At 47.1% G+C, this 20,055-nt stretch overlaps 1 protein-coding gene across 2 annotated transcripts in view; it reads left to right on the forward strand.

Annotated features, from left to right (window-relative positions):
* Positions 1–20,055, forward strand: part of LMF1 (lipase maturation factor 1) — a 191,911-nt gene that overhangs the window by 63,904 nt on the left and 107,952 nt on the right. For both annotated transcript variants that reach the window (XM_069869999.1, XM_069870000.1), the window contains one exon: positions 7,057–7,122. In XM_069869999.1, the coding sequence (XP_069726100.1) occupies positions 7,057–7,122 (66 nt within the window). The remainder of the gene's footprint in view (positions 1–7,056; positions 7,123–20,055) is intronic.

The following is a 20,055-nucleotide window of genomic DNA, read 5'->3' on the forward strand; positions in this document are numbered from 1 at the left end:
AGGTGGGGTTTGTTCTCCTGAAGGTGGACCTTGGAGAGAAACTGGAGCTTTGTCCTATAACCTGCTGGTGTGGGAGCAAGACTTATGTTCTCTAGCTGATGGGGAAGTCTCATCCACTTGGCACAGGCTTTGAATCCAAGCAGGGGTGACTGTGGGCTCTGATACAGAATCATAGAATGGTTTGGTTTGGAAGGGACTTCAAAGATCACCCAGTTCCAACCCCTCTGCCACAGACAGGGACACCTTCCGCTGGATGAGGTTGCTGAAAGCCTCATTGAACCTGTCCCTGAACACCTCCAGGGCTGGGGCAGCCCCAATAAAGCTATTTTAAACACCAGTGCCATCTGATGAGCACAAGATGGTTGTTCTCTGCCTCAGGAGGAGGTGTTGTAGCCCGTTATTTCTCTCTCTTTGCATAGGAGAAGCAGGAGAGATCTCAATTACCAGCTGTTCATTTCATGAGAGGCTTGTATGAACATCATGTACAGCTCTTAGCCTTTAGTTTGCTGCTGTCAGAGTGGTAGAAAAACATTTCCAAAACACCCATATCATGTCTTCCCTGTGTGGCATTTCCAAAAGAAAGGAATAAGATGTGAAATCCAGACTGTTCTTCCTGCTTGAACCCTCTGGTAGAGCCTGCAGGTGGGAGATGGGGCTTCAGGTGGAGGGTCAGCATAGCTCTGGCCCACATCCAGTCCTGCCTCAGCACGGTGCTTGGCCAGCTCAGCACCAGAGCGCTCTGCAGTAGAAGATTTGGGCTCATAAATGATGCAACTGTTTAAAAGCATGGAAAACAATTTCCATAGCCATAATGTGAGCCTTGAGGCAGAAAAGGACCATAGAAAATTCATTGAATTTTCAAAAAGCTCGAGCCTTTGCTGGTCTTGGGAATGAAATACTGTGTCCACTATGAGATATATTGGAAAACAGTGGCATTCCAGTATGGAAAGGGGCTCCAGGAAAGCTGGGGAGGGGCTCTTGATTAGAGAGGGCAGGGATAGGATGAAGGGGAATGGTTTTCAGCTGAAAGAGGGGAGATCCAGCGGGAGGTGTCCCTGCGCATGGTAGAGGGTGGAACGGGATGGGCTTTGAGGTCTCTTCCAACCCAAACCGTTCTTTGATTCTATGTAAAAAAAAAAGGTCCTAAGCTGATGTCGTGGAGTCCAGAGAGGTTTTTACACATCCAGCAGAGGGATTGTGCCCCTGCTGTAGCATTGCACCCATCACGCATCCTTCACTGGGAGAATACAACGTTTGGGCACAGTATTTGTTATTGAAACTGAATAAAATCCTCTTTTTTTTCAGGATTTATCTTTTCTAATGCAGAAGGAACTTGAAGCAGGCAGGCAGGGAGCAGGCTGGGTGACCTGGCACCTGACAGCAGGAGAGCTCCAAGTGCTTTAGTGTTTCTGGTGTGGTCTGAAGGCACCATGTCCCATCCCATGGGCTGGTAGGCTCCGACGTGGCTGGGGACCAGTGCAGCTGGCTGAGCCCCTGCAGCCCTGTCCGACAGTCCTGAAACAATGCTATATTTTAATTTTTAACCTTTTAAAGCTCCTTCCTCTTCTGTCAGCTTGGGGTCTAAATTACAGCTTGTTTGCCTATAAATTATATTTATGTATTTGGCTTTCAAAAGATGCTGAAACCACTTTTTCTGCCAGTGGCAGAGGCTGGTGGGTGGCAGAGTCCACAAAGGCACTGTTTGGGATTGTCTCTGGGAAGATTGCGTATTCATATTGTAAGAAAAAGTAAAATCTAGAATTTAGGATTGCCTTTTCTTGGGATTTTTTTTTTGTTTTCACCCATTTTTTGTATTGCGAAGGCACAGAGCGAAGGTCTTTAAATTGACTTTAAATTTATAACGCTGGTGCCCTGTGCCCAACCCTGCTCTCTGGGATCAATAGGGGTTTTGCAGACATAGTTTGAGTCACCAGGCTTTTTCTCAGCTTCCCGTGGTATTGGCCTGTCTGTACCATTTTTTTTTTTCAGAATTAATTTTGGGCTGAAAAAGTCTCAAAGAGGGCTTTGTTCCTCCTTGACACTCACTCCAGGGGAAAAAAAAAAGGGAAAAAAAAAAGAGGAAAAGAAAAAAAAAACCGTGGAAAATCTGACATCTGCATTGTAGAGAAAAATCAATAGATAGGGAGGAATATAATTATCCCCCACTCCTGAAAGAATTTTTAAGATAGTTTCTGTAACAGTGACTCATATCGGCTTAGCGCTTGAATGACATTTTAATTATTTAGGCCTTTTTTTCAGTTTGAATCACCAAAGTACAGCAGCCTGAAAGGAGTACAGTTGGGCAGAGCAATCTGCAGGAGATTGGAGCTGTTGGAACAAGTCCAGAGGAGGCCACGGAGATGATCTGAGGGCAGGAGCACCTCTGCTAAGAACAGGTGGAGAGAGCTGAGGATGTTCAGCCTGGAGAAGAGAAGGCTCCAGGGAGACCTTAGAGCAGCTTCCAGTGCTCAAAGGTGCTCCAGGAAAGCTGGGGAGGGACTTTTTACAAGGGTATAGAGTAATAGGATGAGGGGGAATGGCTTTAAACTGGAAGGGGGAAGACTTAGATGAGACATTAGGAAGAAATTCTTCACAATGAGGATGAGGAGGCCCTGGCCCAGGCTGCCCAGAGCAATGGTGGCTGCCCCATCCCTGGAGGGGTTCAAGGCCAGGTTGGATGGGGCTTGGAGCCCCTGATCCAGTGGGAGGTGTCCCTGCCGTGGGTTGCACAATGAGCAGTCGAGTGGAGAGCAGGGAGATAGGGGATGAGTTTCTGTGATGCTCGTTGTCTATGGTAGCTGTGATGTGGACATGGTGGAAGGAATCCTCTCCACGTCTCTTGGGATTGACCTGCACAGTTTCCAAAACATTCTATGATATCTTATCTGTAGCCGACAAAATAAAAAGACAGTGACAAAAGCCATCGGTGACACCTGCAGCACGTCCAGGTTCCACATTGGTAGAGGTTGGTGTTTATAGGTGACCAGGAAGGCATGGACACAGAGCAGGGCTGGTGGATGGAAAGCACAGTTGCTGAGCGAGGGTGGCAGAGTGGTTCTGCTGATTAAACCCAGGTATTTCATTGAACAGCATTAAAAATAGGAAAAAAACCCCCTCCTAAATGTGATTCTCCTTCCCCTGTGAAGAAAGCTGGTGAATTTAATGCACTTTTAGAGTGAGAGCCAGAGAACCTGAAGGTATGGCTGTTGGGGTAGAGGCAGGTGCTGCATCTCCATCCTCCCCGGCGCTCCTTGGCCGTGCCCTGAAGGGAGCAGACTTAGCGAGGGAGAAGGTCTCGAGCCCATATTTCATTCTGGATGCTAATTCAATCCAGGGTGACCGTTTTATAGTTCTCATGCGGACAGCAGCGCGAGGAGGTTGCTGGGGGTGTGGAATGGCCTGGAGCCACAGTCAGCTGTAAATTTATACGACAAAGATCTCCACTTTCCCCTTCCCCAGGCCAGGCTCCCTTATTACCAATGGGGGCTCGGGTGTACGGTCTGGCTGCTGCATTCTTGGCTGTAAGGATCAAACCCCAATGTCTTTGTAGCCCTCATCCCTTCAGTATGAATTTAATAATTCTGGTTAGAGCTGGATTCAAAGCAAGGCCACGGGGGTGAAAGGGCAATTGCCAGTTCACCGAGCCACCTGCTTCCTTCCCGTTAGCTGATAGTTAATTTGTGTTGCGGAATACCTTTCCCTGCTGATATGCAGGGCTTTGAAAGTCCCTTTGCCCACCCCATGTGCAAATAGAGACAGCGTTTCGGGGATGCTTGGTTTTTTTCTGGAGTTGTAGGCGTGTGAGCATGTGTTTGCCTTTATCAATGGGAAAAGAAAATGGACTTGAAAACTCATTTCCTTGTCCTTCCCCAACACATCCGCACACTTTTCGGTTTGATCTAATGGTTAGAGTGGATCATAAAAAGGGCATAAGTCAAAAACGTGTTCAGAAATCCCTGTCCTCCTGCCTGTTGGTCTCCATCCATATATCAAATAAATGCAGAATTCAAGATCGTAGGATGGTTTGAGTTGGAAGGGACCTTAAAGCCCATCCAGTTCCACCCCCCTGCCATGGGCAGGGACCCAGATGCCATTTCTCAGACTAAGTTTGCATCTTCAAGAGAACAGGAGCTGGCTTCCAAAAATATCAGCAAAAGCCAAATAATTAGGGTGTGTAAAACCAGAGTCCACCTGGGCATGGAGCAGTACGGCATGTCAGAGTCCATCCTGGGGGTGTCCCTGCCCAGGGATCCACAGCTCTGCACAGCTGAATTCACAGCGAGCCACAACGGCTCATTCTCCTCAGCAGAGATGAAGCTATGAAGGTTTTGGGGAACTACTTGCTCTTGTTTCTTGTTCCGGCTTCATTTGAAAACTGGAAAGCCCACATGCTGGTGTGGGAGTGAACTGGACTTCTAGACAGCAGCAGAGAAGACAACTTGAAACACCACTGATGAGGAAAGTGAGAGTTTTCTGTGCTGCAAACCAGATATGGTATTGAGAGCTTTCAGAGACTTTCCTCTTTGAAAGCTTTATAGTAAACGAAATGTGATTAACTCTCTTAGTGACTCATTGCAGGCAAGATTTTGAGTTTCAATTTAGTGCTTTTCTCTCATATACTTGTTTTAATTATCCCTGCTGAATAATAGGGCTTGATAACAGCTTGGGCAAGGTAGGAGGGAAGGTCATCAAGATAGCTGTCCTGTTTTAATATTCTGGCATTCTTGCACAGAGTTCTGTGGTGTCCGTCGTGCTGCTGACAGGGCTGCCGGCTGCCGCACATCCTGGGAGATGCTATCAACATATCCTGTAATTTTAGAAAAGGTTTGAGGGGCAGAGCAAGCTGCAGATGATTCGGGAGGAGCAGATGAAGCCGTGGCTGTTGACAGCAAGTCTGTCTTGTCCCTGCCTCCCTTGCTCCAGCCTTGCAGAGTGGTGGTGAAAAGAGTGATGGGATCTGCTAGACAACTAAAGCTGCAGAGCAGCCACTAGTACCCATCGCTCTGTCTTCCCATCCTGCCAGGCTTGTATGGCATCACTTTGCATCCATTGTGCTTTTATCTGTGCCTTTATGGACCAGCCTGGGGGGTTTTGGTGGTGTTGGTGTTGCTGAGTGTCCCTTTCACGATGATGTTGAGGCTGTAGACCTCCCTGGCCAGGGTATTCCTAGGTCTGAAGTCCTGCATTTAGACCCATCTCAGCCATTAACGGAGCCACGCTCAGCTGTTCCTATTGCGATCTGTGTCAGATGACAACACGATCAAAGTTTGAAGGTGCCTCTTTCCTTCAGAGGAAGGAGAAATGGTCCATAATCATTCCCAGCTGATCCCTTCTGTATCTCTCAGGAGCTCCTGGGCTCTGCTTTCTTTTCCAGGCTCAGCAGCCCTGGGCTCTTAAGATGTCATCCAGCCCAGCCGCAACCTGGGGAACTGAATATTTCTGGATATTTCCTTGTCAGGTCTGGACAGTTTTGGGGGATCCTTAAGTCTGTAGAATTCATAGAACCGTGGAATGGTTTGGGTCAGAAGGGACCTCAAAGTCCATACAGTTCCAACCCCTCTGCCACAGGCAGGGACACCTCCCACTGGGTCAGGGGCTCCAAGCCCCATCCAACCTGGCCTTGAGCATCTCCAGGGATGGGGCAGCCACCACTTCTCCAGGCATTTTTCCTGAGCCCCAAGCCTGCTAAACTTTATTTAATGCTGTAAATGAAAAGTTTTAAGCGATTTGGATGAAACCAATAGGCCAGCATGTGCCGTTAGTGCTGGAATCTTACCCTCTGAGATCTTGGCCATTAGCACTGAAAGGTCACTGGTCTGTTCTTGCAAAGCTGCCCTGCTGCAACTGTAAAGGAGCTTTAGGATGCTCCTGGTAGAGCCAGCAATGGATCCTTACAGAAACTCCTTTTATTTTTCTGTTAAGGAAGGAAGGAACATTATAATTAGGGGCAATGTCAGAGGTAGGCAAATACCCCCTAATTGTATGCAGATGATAGAGCTGGTTCAACCTTTTGACTAGTGAAGCTTTCCTCAATTTGGGACATTGTGATCCTAATCAGGGACCTCTCCCCATACATCAAAGCCGTCAGGCTGAACCCGCATACCTTGGGGCTGGCACAGCTTGATTGCAAAGCTTCCTGCAAGCAGGCTCATCCCTGGCCAGGTGTCTTTCCTGCTCTGGACGACTGATTCCTTTCTACTCTTCATCACTGAGGCAAAGAAATTTAATCCCAATATTACTGCCAGCCCTGGAATGGACCCACTGATTTGGAAACGTCACCCTTGCGTTGCCCTGAAATATCAATGCACAGCAACCTCTGATACCTGCTTATTTCATTGCCAACCTCTAACCTGAGGTGGAGCAGACCTGTCATTAGCGCATTCATCTGTGTTTGGATCTGTCAGCTTCCTTCCCCTTCTCCTCTTTTGTTTCTCTAATTACTTTGATTGCATCTCTGTATCCAGCTCAGGGCTGCACAGTCCCCATCCCGCTTTGTGCCACTGTTATTTTCTATAGGCAGAGGAGGCGGTTTTGTGAGAGAGAGAGAGTTGGGTCAGGATTTTAAAACTGTGAATGCCGTTGTATTTGGGTCTGCAGGTAAATTTTCAGTCGAGTATACAGAAATTTCCCAGTCTAGTTTTCCAGCTTTTCCTGTTTCTTCTCAGTGCTCCCTGCCTGGTACCCAGCGATGCTGGGAGCCCCAGGCTGCTCAGAGCTGCTCTGCAAAGCAGAGGTGGGAGAGGCGTCTTCCAGCATCCTTTAAGTGGCATGGCATAGTCCACAAGGATTTTGAGCCATACTTTCAGTAAGCAGGCAGTGGAAAGAGTCATGTTGGAGCTCTTGTTGTGTTATGTTCCCTAGGGAATGACGACTAGGCCAGGGCTACAGTTGTGCCATGGGTCTCCAGGTAGGTCATTCCAGCCTCTGCGTTTCACTGCAGTTCCAGGTTCTCCCTGTAGTTTAACCAGAGCATTTGCCATCTTCAGGTAAAATCTGATGTACAAGATAAATTAAAATATAATATTTGTGATGGGCTTTTTTTTTTTGTTTCCTCAGGGGCTGATTAAAATCCGAGGAGATCGCTGCTGGAGAGAGCTAACCTGCATGGATTACCACTACGAGGTGAGCAATCTCCTTTGTTGAAAGTGATTCCTCTGGACTGCTTTAAATTGGTACAAAGATGGTCTCCAACCATTCTCTTCCACCAGGCAGCTGTCCGTGTTTTATTTCTTTCTCCTTTTCCCTCCCCTGATTCAAACCTGAGCCTCACCGAGATCTCTTGCTGTAAAATGCTGCAGGGGGGCAGCAGAAAGGACTTTTCTGTAGGGTTGTGCTGAATGTGTTCTGCTCACACTTCTGAAATGTGGGCATATGTAGACAGAAATAGAGCATCTCTGTGCTCTCCAAGATGCTGAACGCTAATCGCTGGCAGTTTGGAATTACACAGTTTTATCTTTTTGACATCTGTTTCAGTGATTACATTGCGTTCTGATTATGAGCTGTGGTTTATGTTCTGGCTCAGAGTGTTGTCTCCTCTCTGATTACAGAGAGAGGGAGCTCAGTTTCCCCTCTCTTTCTACCTATATTTTTGCATTTGTGTTTTGTATAAATAGTGTTGAGAAAGAAAGAAATTGCTGTGTACAGTGACACTGCTGGGCGAATATAGAACCATAGAATCATGGGGTGGTTTGGGTTGGAAGAGACCTCAAAGCCCATCCAGTCCCACCCCCTGCCATGGGCAGGGACACCTCCCACTGGATCTGGGGTTCCATACATCCTGGACTTGGACACCTCCAGGGATGGGGCAGCCACCACTGCTCTGAGCAACCTGGGCCAGGGCCTCCCCACCCTCACAGCAAAATATTTCTTCCTAAGATTTCATCTCAATCTCCCCTCTTTCAGCTGAAAGCTGTTCCCCCTCATCTTATCCCTGCACTCCAGATCCAGAGCCCCTCCCTAGCTTTCCTGGAGCCCCTTTCAGTACTGGAAGCTGCTCTGGAGATGTTCCTCTGGGGTGACATTCTCAGTGGACCTCCACCATGTCTGGAACCCATTTCTCCCTTCCAATTAAAGCTGGCAGAGCTTGACTTCTCTGACCTGCAGAATGTGTTCCAAGGTGTTGCCTACAAGTCACTTTTTATGGGGTAGGCACGCTGAGCCGTGGGAACAAGTGTGCTCGTACAGGACCTCTGTCTTTCCACAGAAGAGAATTGTGTGTGATGCTAGAGACCACGTTATGTGTCCTGTGCCAGGATTAGGATCCCTCTTCCTGAAACAGGAACAACGTTGTCCAGTTTTCCAGGTGCTGACGCCTTTGTCTTTTGCTCCTGTGACTGAGTTGACTGTACCCATGTTTGAAATGGAATTTTGTGGGTCCGCAAAGCCATATCTGCCTTTCCCAGTTTAATTCTCCTTTACTTTATCCTTATTTACGTTTAACAGGGTTTCACCCAGTGAATGCAAGGGTGAGCTTTAATGAAGGCTGCTCTGTTAGCTCTTGTTGGACCACCAGTGTCCTGCTTCTTTTGGAACAGAACTTTAGGTGCAAAGACCTTCAGTGCTGTTGTTCTTAATCCTGAACTCAAAGATGACTGTGGTAAATTATCCTCTATTTTTGCCTGGCGGTGCGAGGACACTGCTCCGTGGGCTCCCAGGCACCTGGCAGCAGGCAGAGAGGAGCCAGCTCAAAGCAAGCTCCCCCAGCATCCCCCGGCCGCTCCGCTGGTGACCCCAGCCCACAACAGTCAGCCTGCGTAATCCCAAATATTTAAAATCAAAACCAGGATCAGTTCTGTAGCGCAGAAGGCTAATTAAGACCATTCCTGTCGTATCCATAACGCGGGATCCCCAGCCTGTGCAAGTAATTGGGAACAGGGGCAGGGGGGCAGATCACATTATCAATATTAATTATTTTAATCTGCACAAAAGGAGCTGCAATAAAAGGAAAATGAAAGAGACCAAACTTTGTCTACTATTAATAACAGACAAAGGACTGCAGTCCACCTGCTGATTCCAACCGCCCAGAGGGGAAGGAGAGAAGGGTGAAGATACCTCTGTGAGGGAGGAGAGAGCTGAGAATATGCTTGTAATTAGGATGATAAAACTGGGTATTGGACCAACTCGTAAGTGGACCTGGGCCAAAAGTAGTCTGCTGTGATGTATGTTGGCCACCCCAGCTCTCCTGTTCCAGTCCTGAGCTGCAGTCCAAGATCTACACGGGCTTCTCTGCCAAGAGAGTTAATGAAAACACATGGCCTCCATCTCGCGCGTGGTGAGCGCGCCCCGCGCTATTTATTTGTAGTAAAACCAGCGGCCATGCTCGTGGAAAATAAATTTCCACTTTTGTCGGGAATCGTGTATAAAATAGTAAAATGTTGTTATGGCTCAGGTAATTAAACGGAGCGTGTTTTTCCTACCTCTTTCCTTTCTAGTGTTCAGGGTCTTAATCCCAGCCTTTATGGAGGTCCGTTCCTCCACTGAAGACCCTCTGTTTAGAGGGCTTACGATCTGTGACGCTGTGTAATTTGGAGATGGAAACGGCAGAACGCATGGTTTACATAGGAAAGGTATTTTCCTACCAGCCTAACGCTTCTCTGATCCCTGAGGAGTAGATGGGCTCCAGTTAGGTTGGAGGAGAAAGGCAGGCTCTGATGGAGATGGTTTTGCTGCACCACCATCCCCAGCCTGGCCTGTGGAAACTACCTGGAGGCTGGGGTGTGAGCTGGGAGTAGAAACACTTGGATTAATCGTGGCTCTGGGTGCCAGGATTTCCAAACTCTAATCCCAGCTTGGCAAGACAACCGCAAACAGGGAGTTCAACCTCCTTCTGCATCAGTTTCTTCGCTGATGTGGCCAGAGGCTCCAAGGAGGGTGCACATCTTTGCACGCTGGTGTGGTCACAGGTAATCCCAGTGCTCCTTGCCCCCAAGCTTCATGTGCAGCCGTGTCCACATCAGAGCGTGTGAACACAGTGGTAACTGGCAGGTGAAGCCCTGGGGTCTTACATGCCGTGGGCTTTATTTAATTGTGGGGTTTGCCATCGTTTCACTGCTGGCTGTGGTTAAATGGCTTCTTTCCCTGTAAGAATTCCCAGTACAAGGGAGTTCTTTGCTCAGTGGAACCTGCTTCTGATGCTGTGAATGCAGAGGGAAGCTGCTTCTGGGGTTTAGGTCTGTTTGTCATCAAGATTATTAAGCATTTATCTGCTGTGTACACAATGGTTTACAAATATGCGTGTGGTGGTTTGCAGGCTAGGGCTGGATTTCTGCTTCCACTGGAGCGCATGGCACGGATCCCGTGGTGTTCGGCAGCATCCTGCCTGTTGGGTGAGACAGAGCAGCCTCAACTCCTTTCAACTCCTTGCTTGGAGCAGGCAGATGCAGCTGAGCACGTCCCCTGTCCGTGCCTGCTCCTGAGGGCCTCCTGCGTCACCACCCAGTGCAACAGCTCCCACCCACAGCCTGGCTCCTGCGTGCACCAGGGGAAGCGTCTGTTAGGGAAGGTTTTGTGCCACTCAGGGTGATTTCTGGAGCTTGCCCAGCTTGCGGGACATTGCCCAGCATGGACTGGAGCAGCTTTCTAATCCCTGGAGTAGGTACCAGGTCTGTGAGCCAGGCAGTGGGATCAGGGAGCACCAGTTTGCTCCCCATGGGCCTCCTACCATCCCTCCCGTGCCAAGCTTTGTCTGGCCCAAGCGTTGCTAATTCTGGGTGTGCTGCTTGGCTGGCAGAAGCACAGTGACTTAACGTGCTCCAGAGGCAGAAAATCCTCTTGTGTAAGAGCTGTATTTTAAAATCTCTCCGCTAAACTTGCAGCTCTCTGACCCTCGTGCCCATGCTGCTGGGCACCTTGTGACCATATGTCCTGGTGCAGGGCAGGGTTGAGTGGCCCGTGCAGGAGATGAGCGTTTCTGACCCACAACCAGCCCAAATGGAACCCCATTGGATGCTGGCGGTGGCCTTGGCAGAGCAGTCAAGCAGATAATCTTAGGGGTTTAGACATGGGAAAGTCCTACATGGTCCCGTCTATTGCGTCTCCCTGTTCTACTGCAGCAGGACTCCCTGGGGGATGCAATCCAGTGATGCATTTTTCTAATGGCTGCCAAAGTATTGTTGCTTTTTAATTAAGGACAGCTATCTTGTAAAACTCAGCCACCAACTGGTAGGAACAGCTGCTGAAGCAGCTGCTCAGGCAGGCGAGCGTGGGGACGAGAGCCCTGCTTTGCACCGAAACCGTGCCAGAGCTGTTCCACACCGCCAGGGGGTCCCTGGCATCCTGGTGGCCTGTCCCCAGCCTGGCCTGTACTAGGTGAAGCTCAGCAGAGGTGGCACCATCCTGTAGACCTCACCTAGAGCCCTGCATCCAGCTCTGGAGTCCTTGGCACAGGAATGACATGGATTTGTTGGAATGAATCCAGAGGATGCCACAGAGATGATCTGAGGGCTGGAGCACCTCTGCTATGGGGACAGGCTGAGAGAGTCGCGGTTGTTCACTCTAGAGAAGAGAAGGCTTTGGGAAGACCTGAGAGCAGCTTCCCAGCCTTCTCTTCTCCAGATCAAACAGCCCCAGGTCCCTCAGCTGCTCCCAGAACCCCTGGCCTCCAGCCCCTTCCCCAGCTCTGTTCCCCTTCTCTGGACACATTCCAGCCCCTCAATGTCTTTCGTGTAGTGAGGGGCCCAAAATTGAACCCAGGATTAGTTCTCAGTGCTGCTGAGAAAAGCTTTGTTCTTTGCACAAGAGGCTGTGCAGCCGCAAAGGTCACTTCTTCAAATTTGTACAAATTGTCGCTAATTATTCTGTAACAGTTTTTCCTAACTAGAGGCTGTCAATCAGTGCTCCAGCTCCTGGGTACAGCAGCTCTCCTGTTCCTGGAGAAGCTCTCTGGAGCAAAATGTCTTTTGTACCTAATTAGGGGCTTGCTGACTGATAGCTGTGCTGATAAGGGTGAGGAGGAAGCTCTAACTGCTCTTTAACTGCCTCTTGATTTCTTTTCTCCCTTCTCTTCACTGTATTAGACTTTTCATCTAGCTTTCCCCAACCTATTATGAAACAAAAAGTGAATAATATCTAGCTATTCATTCTGATAAATCAGAAAATGAGCTGCTTTCACGATCCCTGGTGTCTCAGGGTGGGCTTTGTTCCAACAGTTTGCATTGCTGGAAGCAAAAACGTTCCTAACAGGGAAGCAGAGACTCAGATCTTGTGCTCAAAATGTATGTTTTAAAGTTACAAATTAGTATGAGGGAAACGGTGCTGAACTGAACAAAACCCAAGAATATTTAAAAGAAATGACCAGTTTTATTAACATTATAAAGTATTTATGTAGCGTCCCAAATTTACCATTATTGGCCCTTTACAGAATCTTCTCCATTCTGAGGACAATCTAGGCAGAACTGATTGTCCCAATAATGAATTATTAAGGCCATCAAAATGTGTTCCCAAGCTGTGGCTTCGCTGTGGAACTCCTAGGTCTGGCCTGGCTGTGTGAGCATGGGTTTTACAGGTGGGCTTTCCAAAAGTGATGTCTCAGATCTTCCCTTTCCAGCAGCCCCTAAAGGGAAACCAAGGAACCCACCTTGGTGGTTCTGGCACAGCTGAGCCAGTGAGCTGGCACTTTCCCCCTTGCTGGTATGAAATGGTCTGGATTTGTTTCATTGAACGTAGAGTAATGTGTGTCTCTGTTCCTTCCTTTGTGCAGAAGGTGAACTCACATGGTTTTGCTGATGGATTTTGTGGGTTCTCTGTGGGACAGGAGGTGTTGTGTTGCAGTAGTTGAGTTACCAAAGTCGAGGCTGCTTCCAAGTCCCGGTGCACGTGTTATCAGATGATGTTTGCTGCAGAATTGGTTGAGGTTTGGAGGAGGGACAAGGTGCACCCTTAGCCCAGGGAAATTTTGCACATTTTCCCAAAAACATTGGAAAAGATTGTGGAAGTCCAGCAGTCCAGGCTTGCAGGGCCTGGAATGAGCTCAAAGCTGCAGGACACGTGGTTGTGAGCCAGGGCGAGGGCCTGCCCTCAGCATCTGGGGGGGGGGTTTAAGAAGTGACTGTGGGATTTGATAGACATACCGTGAGTTTCTGGGATTGCTCACAGCCTGTCATTACATGAAGCAGTAAAATTTGAACTCTGAAAGATGTGTTTCTGTGAAAATAGGAGTGAAGTGAGTTGTGGTCCATCTCTGCCCTCACTGGACAACTCTCCATGTAGAAGCCAAAGCCTCTGTTGATGAGTCGTCTGTAGGGAGAGCAAGGACAAAATGTGGTTCAGCCCATGTTTGATTGTTATATAAATGCGGTTTCTGCATCTGTTGTAAAAACAAGCTGCTGTTTATGTTAAGGTGACTGATACCAAAAGGAAGAGCATGCTCATGTTTGGCTGCTTTTTCTTTTATTCCATTTGGTCGTAAGCTTTGAAGAATGACCTTTTCAGAGGCATGATTGAAAAACCAGTTGTCCTCCTTCACACGTATGGAGGGGCTGCCTTGTGTGGGTTTGAAGCTGAGGATTAGGTGCTTTCTTCTGGTTTTTTTGTGATTTGCATGATGTCAGTGCTAGGATTGGAAGAAGGGCCAATTCCTGACCTTGCCTGTGATCAGTTCAGTAACAGGATCCATCATAAGGTAAGTGCATGAAGCAATAATATTGGCAGATAAATGTCAACACAACATCTAAAACTTATTACACTGCGTCTGGATTTTGTATCAGGCTGCTGCAAGAAGCAGAATCTCTATCTGAGAGAGGTTTTCAGATGAGTCCCAGGTGCTCTGGTCTGGATGCAAGATATCTTTGAATGCGGTTTGCTAGAAATGTTGGTTATTCCCAACTTTGGACTGGGCTCTGTTGTTCTGATAACAGTCAGATGTGCACAACGCTTCAAAAGAGAGGGAACAAATGCTTTTAAAGGCGATATTTGTGCTCAGCTCAGGAAGATGGGCATTGCTTGGGTTTACTGGCAGCAGCACAGACAGACATTCAGTGGCTGTGTCACTTCCAGCTGAGAACTTCTCGGAAGGAGGCTGGGTTTTCCAGAGCTTAGGCACTGGCAGTGGGTTCTGTTGCAGAAAATGCTTCTGAAAATGGGGGCTGAGCTCTCAAAATCTGTTAAGAGTAGATTTTTCAGAAGTATTACTGTCCTTGTGGAGCTGTAATTTCAGAAGACATGATGATAAATACTGACATTTATGCCCAATCCTGCTGCTTTTTAAAAAGGAAAGGGGATACAGGTCTTCTGCAGTCAGAGGATGCTCCAGCAGAACAAGGATGATTAATGACATTGGACCTTCAGCAGAAGAAAAGCAGATTTCTCCTACTTGCAGGGACATGATAGGTTTTATTTTATTCCAAGCGGAGCAGGCAGGGCAGCTGTGTTCCAGAGCCCTGCACTCATGCGAGCACAGGTTTACAGTCAGCCAGCGTTTGCTCCAGGAGTCTGGCTTGTGTTACCCTGACCAGCAAACCTGACAGACAGATGGTAAGTGGATTCCCACCACCTCAAAGTCAGCATCGTCTTCATCAGGACCAGGATCCCAGCAGTGAATTTAGTAGAAGGGGGAGGAGTGTCTGTTCAAAGAACCATCAAAATAAGAGGTAGAGCTGCAAAGCAGTATCGTAAAGCAGACCCGGCATCTTTGGCTCAGGAAACCACGTACGACTGAAGTGAACTGGACGTAAGCGGGTGCAGAGAGAGACTTTCAGAAGAGCCTTAAGAAGGAACTAATGGCAGGGATTGGAAGGATGGGATAAGGAGTAAGCAATCCCTCCCAGATGCCAGCTACCACAGGCAGCATGGCACTGCATTTCCTACAGGGTTGTATCTCAGTGCAGTTCTTCACCAAAAGGAACTGGATTAAAACGATCAAAAAAATGAAGCGAGCAACCTCTGTGACTCTCACTTCGATAGAAGCCAAGCCAGTTAGAGGCACCTGCCACTTGAGTCACCCACCGCTTCCCACCCGTTGCCCCAGCTTCCCCCTGATTTCTAGTGATATTAAAACAAAATCGGATAAACTAGTGAAAGTTGAGTGGAAATGCCCTCCAGGGAACTTTGTGTTGTGAGCCTTTTGAGGCTTTTGAAGCGTAGGAAGACATTATCCCTCCCCACTGCCGGGATCAGCAGCAGAACTGTCAGTCACACGCTCTAAATGCATTGGGAATATGCCAATACCGTTTTCAGCAGTAATACAATTCCTCTTCCTGGATTCTTTTCTGTTTTTCTTAAGGATTTGTTTTAAGCCCGGTGAAAGCTTCCTGTACAACTATTGGATTTCATCTCTTTGTTACACTCTCACTGTTTCAAACTCGTTTAGAGACCACCCAGGACCCTCATCACTTGCCCCAAATATTCTCCTCTTTTCTCTTCCTCCCCCCTCCACCCTTCTGATCTTTTTCAATCTGAATCGGATTAATCCTTACAAACCACATCTTAGCCACTTCATCAGATCTCCATACTCTGACCCTCTATGTGGCTTTTGTCCCGCTGACCAGCTTCTCCAGTAGACACGTGAACGATGGAGCCCATCGCTTCTCTCTGCCTCCCGTGGGCTGTAGGGAACGATCTGCTGCTTGTGAAATGTTCAGGACCCAGGAGGTTTGTCAGCTTTGAAGGTAACTGAGGCAATGCTCCAGTAATTATTTAAATTGTGGATTTGTGAGCTGGTTAATGGTGTTTTAAGAAATCTGCAAAGAGGAGAAAGATGACAAATTTCAGTGCTATCTGGAAGGCAGAAACGAGAGGGAAAAACTTTACAGTCTTTCCAAGTAAGATGTCTGTTATCTCTCTTGCTTTATGCTCAGTTGGCCTCCCTAGTGTGGTGTCACCAACTCCCCTGTTATGGTCCTCCAGGCTCCTCATCCACATTCACCGGGCAGGACTGGCTGCCTCGCCTGGGACCCTCTCCCATGATGAAGCAACCTCAGCGCCCAGCCTGAAGCTGGTTCAGACCTGCCCAGATCCCTCACACAGGTGTCTTCACCCCTATACACTCTGAATGGTCCAAACTAGTCTCCATGGCAGTAATTATCTTGATTTATCATCTGTCATAGCATGCATGGGCATTAAATGGTGTCTTTTCTGGTCTCCTATATAGCAACAAGCCAGCCACACTCAAGGGACATTTAGTCTTTTCATCCATTCCCACCTTCCCCCGTGCTTGTAGGGGATTGACCATCATTCCAGTTTCCTTGCTTTGGAGACCTTTGGCATGATGCAGGCTGTGGGCTTGCCAAAATTTAGTGCTCTTCCTATCCATAATGCTCGCCCTCAAGGGTCCAGAAGTCCAAGTGAAACTGAAGCTTGAACACTGCAATTTCATGTAGTATCAGCAGCAAAATGTGTGCAGAGCTCCAACATACAATTAAATCATAGAAAACTCAGCCTACATCCTTGCCATCTGCTTTTCCAGGGAAAGCAAAATAACTACATGCTTTTAATTGCAGATAGAGTTTAAACAAATAGGGTGTTGGTTTACAAGCTGGTGCTTTCTTCTTTGGAGATCAGATTACATTTCCATCAGGTTATGAAAATGTGCTACTGTTCCATCTCTTTCTTTGACTGTTAAATGTGCTAAATTGTTTAATGAATTTTCACATAATAGAGAAGTCAGTCCTAATTTAATAAGTCAAATACTGAATTTGTTCTCTACAGAATAATAGACCCAGAAAAAAGTTCTGCTGAAGAAGCTGTGTCTCCAGTGGTGGGTGTGTTTGCCCATCTTCTCCTCTAATGTCTTACTAGGATCCTCTTAGGGCAATAACCTACTCCTGTTCTCAGGTTAACACTGTATTAATCATTGCACACACCAAAAGTTTTAAGTTCAGCTTCAAGTTTTATTTCCACAGTAATTTTGGACTGTCCAGGAGAAGGACCAGCCATTGGCAGTTTCGTAATGAGCAGAACCCTTCCGTTTGCTGGTAAAAGTTTGAATCACAGAATGGTTTGGGTTAGAAGGAACCTCAAAGCCCATCTAGTTCCAACCCCCTGCCATGGGCAGGGACACCTCCTACTTGACCAGGGTGCTCAAAGCCCCATCCAACCTGGCCTTAAACACCTCCAGGAATCGGACAGCCGTGATTTGCATGTCTTCTATTTACACTTCATTTATGCTGTTTCCATGCAGTTCTCTGTGTTTCCAAACTTTCTGTGTTGAACAAGTACTTGATTTGAGTTGCAGCACACAGGTAATGTCCCTTCAGTAACTGGGGGCTGGTGGCCTGATCCAGCAAGCCCACATAACTCTCTAAAAAGAAGAATACAGTATTAGGACGGTGCACGAATGAGTTAACTCTAAGTCTCTGCTGCGGTGTTTTGCTCCGAAGTCGTGTGCGCCAAACTGACCTTTAATCTTGGAATATAAATCACTTTCCAGTCCTATTATTTGTAAAATCCTACAGGCTTGCAAATGCACAAAAGAATCCTTTGTCTCTTATTAATTTAATTTATAGGTTAAAGTTTCAAATCAGTGGCAAGCGAAAGCTGATTTACTATTCACTGCAGGAATTACCCTTCTGGAAAGCACGGCATTTGCTGGACTGCCTCGAAATTGTGATGTGTAATTAGGAGCTTCTGTAATTATATATAATGTAATATAATTTGCTTATCTTTTTTGGTATGTATTCTGGGAGGGTAACTCAGTGTGGATTAGCTCCTTCATCCCTACAACTCAATGGGTCAGTAAAACCACTGGGTTTTGTCTTATTCTGTTAACATCGTAGCAGGATCGATGTTTTTCAGTATTTGAAGTTGCTGCCTTTTTCTTGTATGTGTGGAATTATCCCAGCATCTCTTGCACGATGCTGCAACAAAAAAAAATAGCTGCTTCTGTGATAAAATGTAGATAAAAGCAGTACGGAGCTTTTCCCCAACAGTTCCTAGATGATCTTTAAGGTCCTTTCCAAACCGAGCCGTTCTATGACTTACTTTCATCTGATTTAAACTATGAAATGCCCCTGTGGAGTCACATGTGGGACACTGGTTTCTCTTCCCAGGGCTAGGAGTGTCCTCATCTGTTCAGACCCATTTCTTCTACTTTGTGGGATTTCTAGTTAAGCAATTTTGTGACCAAGTTTTCTAATCTGTCTCAAAATAACTCGTGACAAAGAACCAGAACTTTTTTCCTAACCGTGCTGTTTTACGCAGTTCCAAGGTGAAAGCTTTGACTCTTCCAGGTGCTCACAAGAAGCTTTCACCTCTTGACCCACTCACATGGAAAAGTAGGGATTGGGAATTGTTGCCCTTGCAAGCATTATGGAAATATTTGTATTAAAAATGGCTTTTATCTTGCTTGTATTCATGAATTCACTTATCTGTATTTTCCAAGGCTCATATTCTTCCCCTTCCCGCTCAGCCTGGCCAGCTCGATGGCTAAGAGGGGGTTTATTGCTTTAGCATTAATCAAGACGTTTGACAGAATTGAACTGGATCCTGTCCAATTAGACTGAGACAATATTGAATTTCAGACTGTCATGTCAGATCCATTCGAATGTAACACAAGCTCATCAATCTCTGCAATCAATACATCAGTTTAATAACCCCAGCCCGAGGTGAAACGAGTGCTCACCTTGCCCCTGAGCCATGAATGGTGGCTGGAGTCAGTGAAGCTGTGCCTGGGCTGCGTGCTAGGGTTTCCCATCAGCTGCTGAGGGTGCTGAACAAAAGCTCTGTGAGACAAGCAGGGAGAATGGTTTATTCCTCTTCTTAGAGCCACATTTGGTGAACTTGGCTTCCTCCAGGAACCTGGTAGCATCTGGAGACCTGCTGCTGATTCTGTTCTTCCCCCAGGCTTGGCAGCCGTTGGCTGCCTTGATGAGTTGTGACCAACATTGCTTTTTACCCACGTTCAGTGTAGATGTAGTGAAGGCATTTTTTACTATTTTTTGCTATTTTTACAGTTTTTTTACGCTGAATGTGGTGACACCCTGGCCCAGGTTGCCCAGGGAAGCTGTAGATGCCCCATCTCTGGAGGTGTTCAAGGCCAGGTTGGATGGAGCTTTGAGCAACCTGATCTGGTTGAAGATCCCCCTGCTGATTGCAGGGGCAGTTGGACTAGATGGCCTTTAAAATTCCCTTCTGACCCAAACTGTTCTGTGATTCTATTACTGTTTTTTTAACTTCTGGATATCAGACTCACATGGAGCAGAATGTGGGGCAACATTAATCTGCAACTGCTGGAGCGAAGCAAGTTCTGCTCTGCAAACAATACTATTAAAGAGCATTTATTGAAATATAAAATGTGAGTTGGCTTTCATACCCACTAGTCTAACTGCATCACTTGCCACGAAGAGCGTGTAGGTTTGTTGGTAGCTCAAGGGCTTTGCAACAGCCTTCATCTTGTTTGATAAAACCTCCTGTCATCCGTCTAAGGAGTGGAAATCGTATCCCACACAGGAGGTGGCCCACGCTCTGTATGAAACGAGCTAGGATTGGTAAGTCCTTAAGGCAAGAGTTGCAATTAACAGTTTGCAAGCAGCCCACAATGGAAATCTGCTCAAATGTGTTACCCTTGGCCCAAGGCAAATAAGTACGATATTTTAATTCAAGGAGTTAATTGCAATTTTAGCAGCTTTGCAAGGCCAGGTTTGGCAGACGATGTGAAACACCGTCCTGATGGACGTGAAGCCAGAAGACTAAGAACTCCAGCACAGATGTTGAAACCCAACGTGAGCAAGAACAGGCTGGGAATGTTTCTTGAGTCATTATGTTGTTCATTAATGATTTTTCAGTCTTGCTGCCACACTTATATTGCTGCAAATCACCTCTAAGTTTTTTCCAACAGCTACAGGAAGAGCCCCGTGAGCATGATTGGATCCTGAGTTCTCTAACCATTACCTAAAGGCTCAGTGTTCCATCTCCCTTCACCTGGGCTCACCAGTTCTGTTGGTAAACAGAGCTGATGGACATTTCACAGCCTGTTCCTCTTTTTGAAGGTTGAACCTGAACTTTCTGAGTTCACAAGGGATTGACAGGAGAGAGCAGGAGCCAAAGAAAACTGCAGTCACCTCTTTTCTCTGCCAAAAGAAGTGAGAGGATAATGTAGCAGGGAGTTATCAAAGGGCGATTTTC

The sequence above is a fragment of the Phaenicophaeus curvirostris genome, chromosome 16 (genome assembly GCF_032191515.1).
Source record: "Phaenicophaeus curvirostris isolate KB17595 chromosome 16, BPBGC_Pcur_1.0, whole genome shotgun sequence".
Taxonomy (NCBI): Eukaryota; Metazoa; Chordata; class Aves; order Cuculiformes; family Cuculidae; genus Phaenicophaeus; species Phaenicophaeus curvirostris.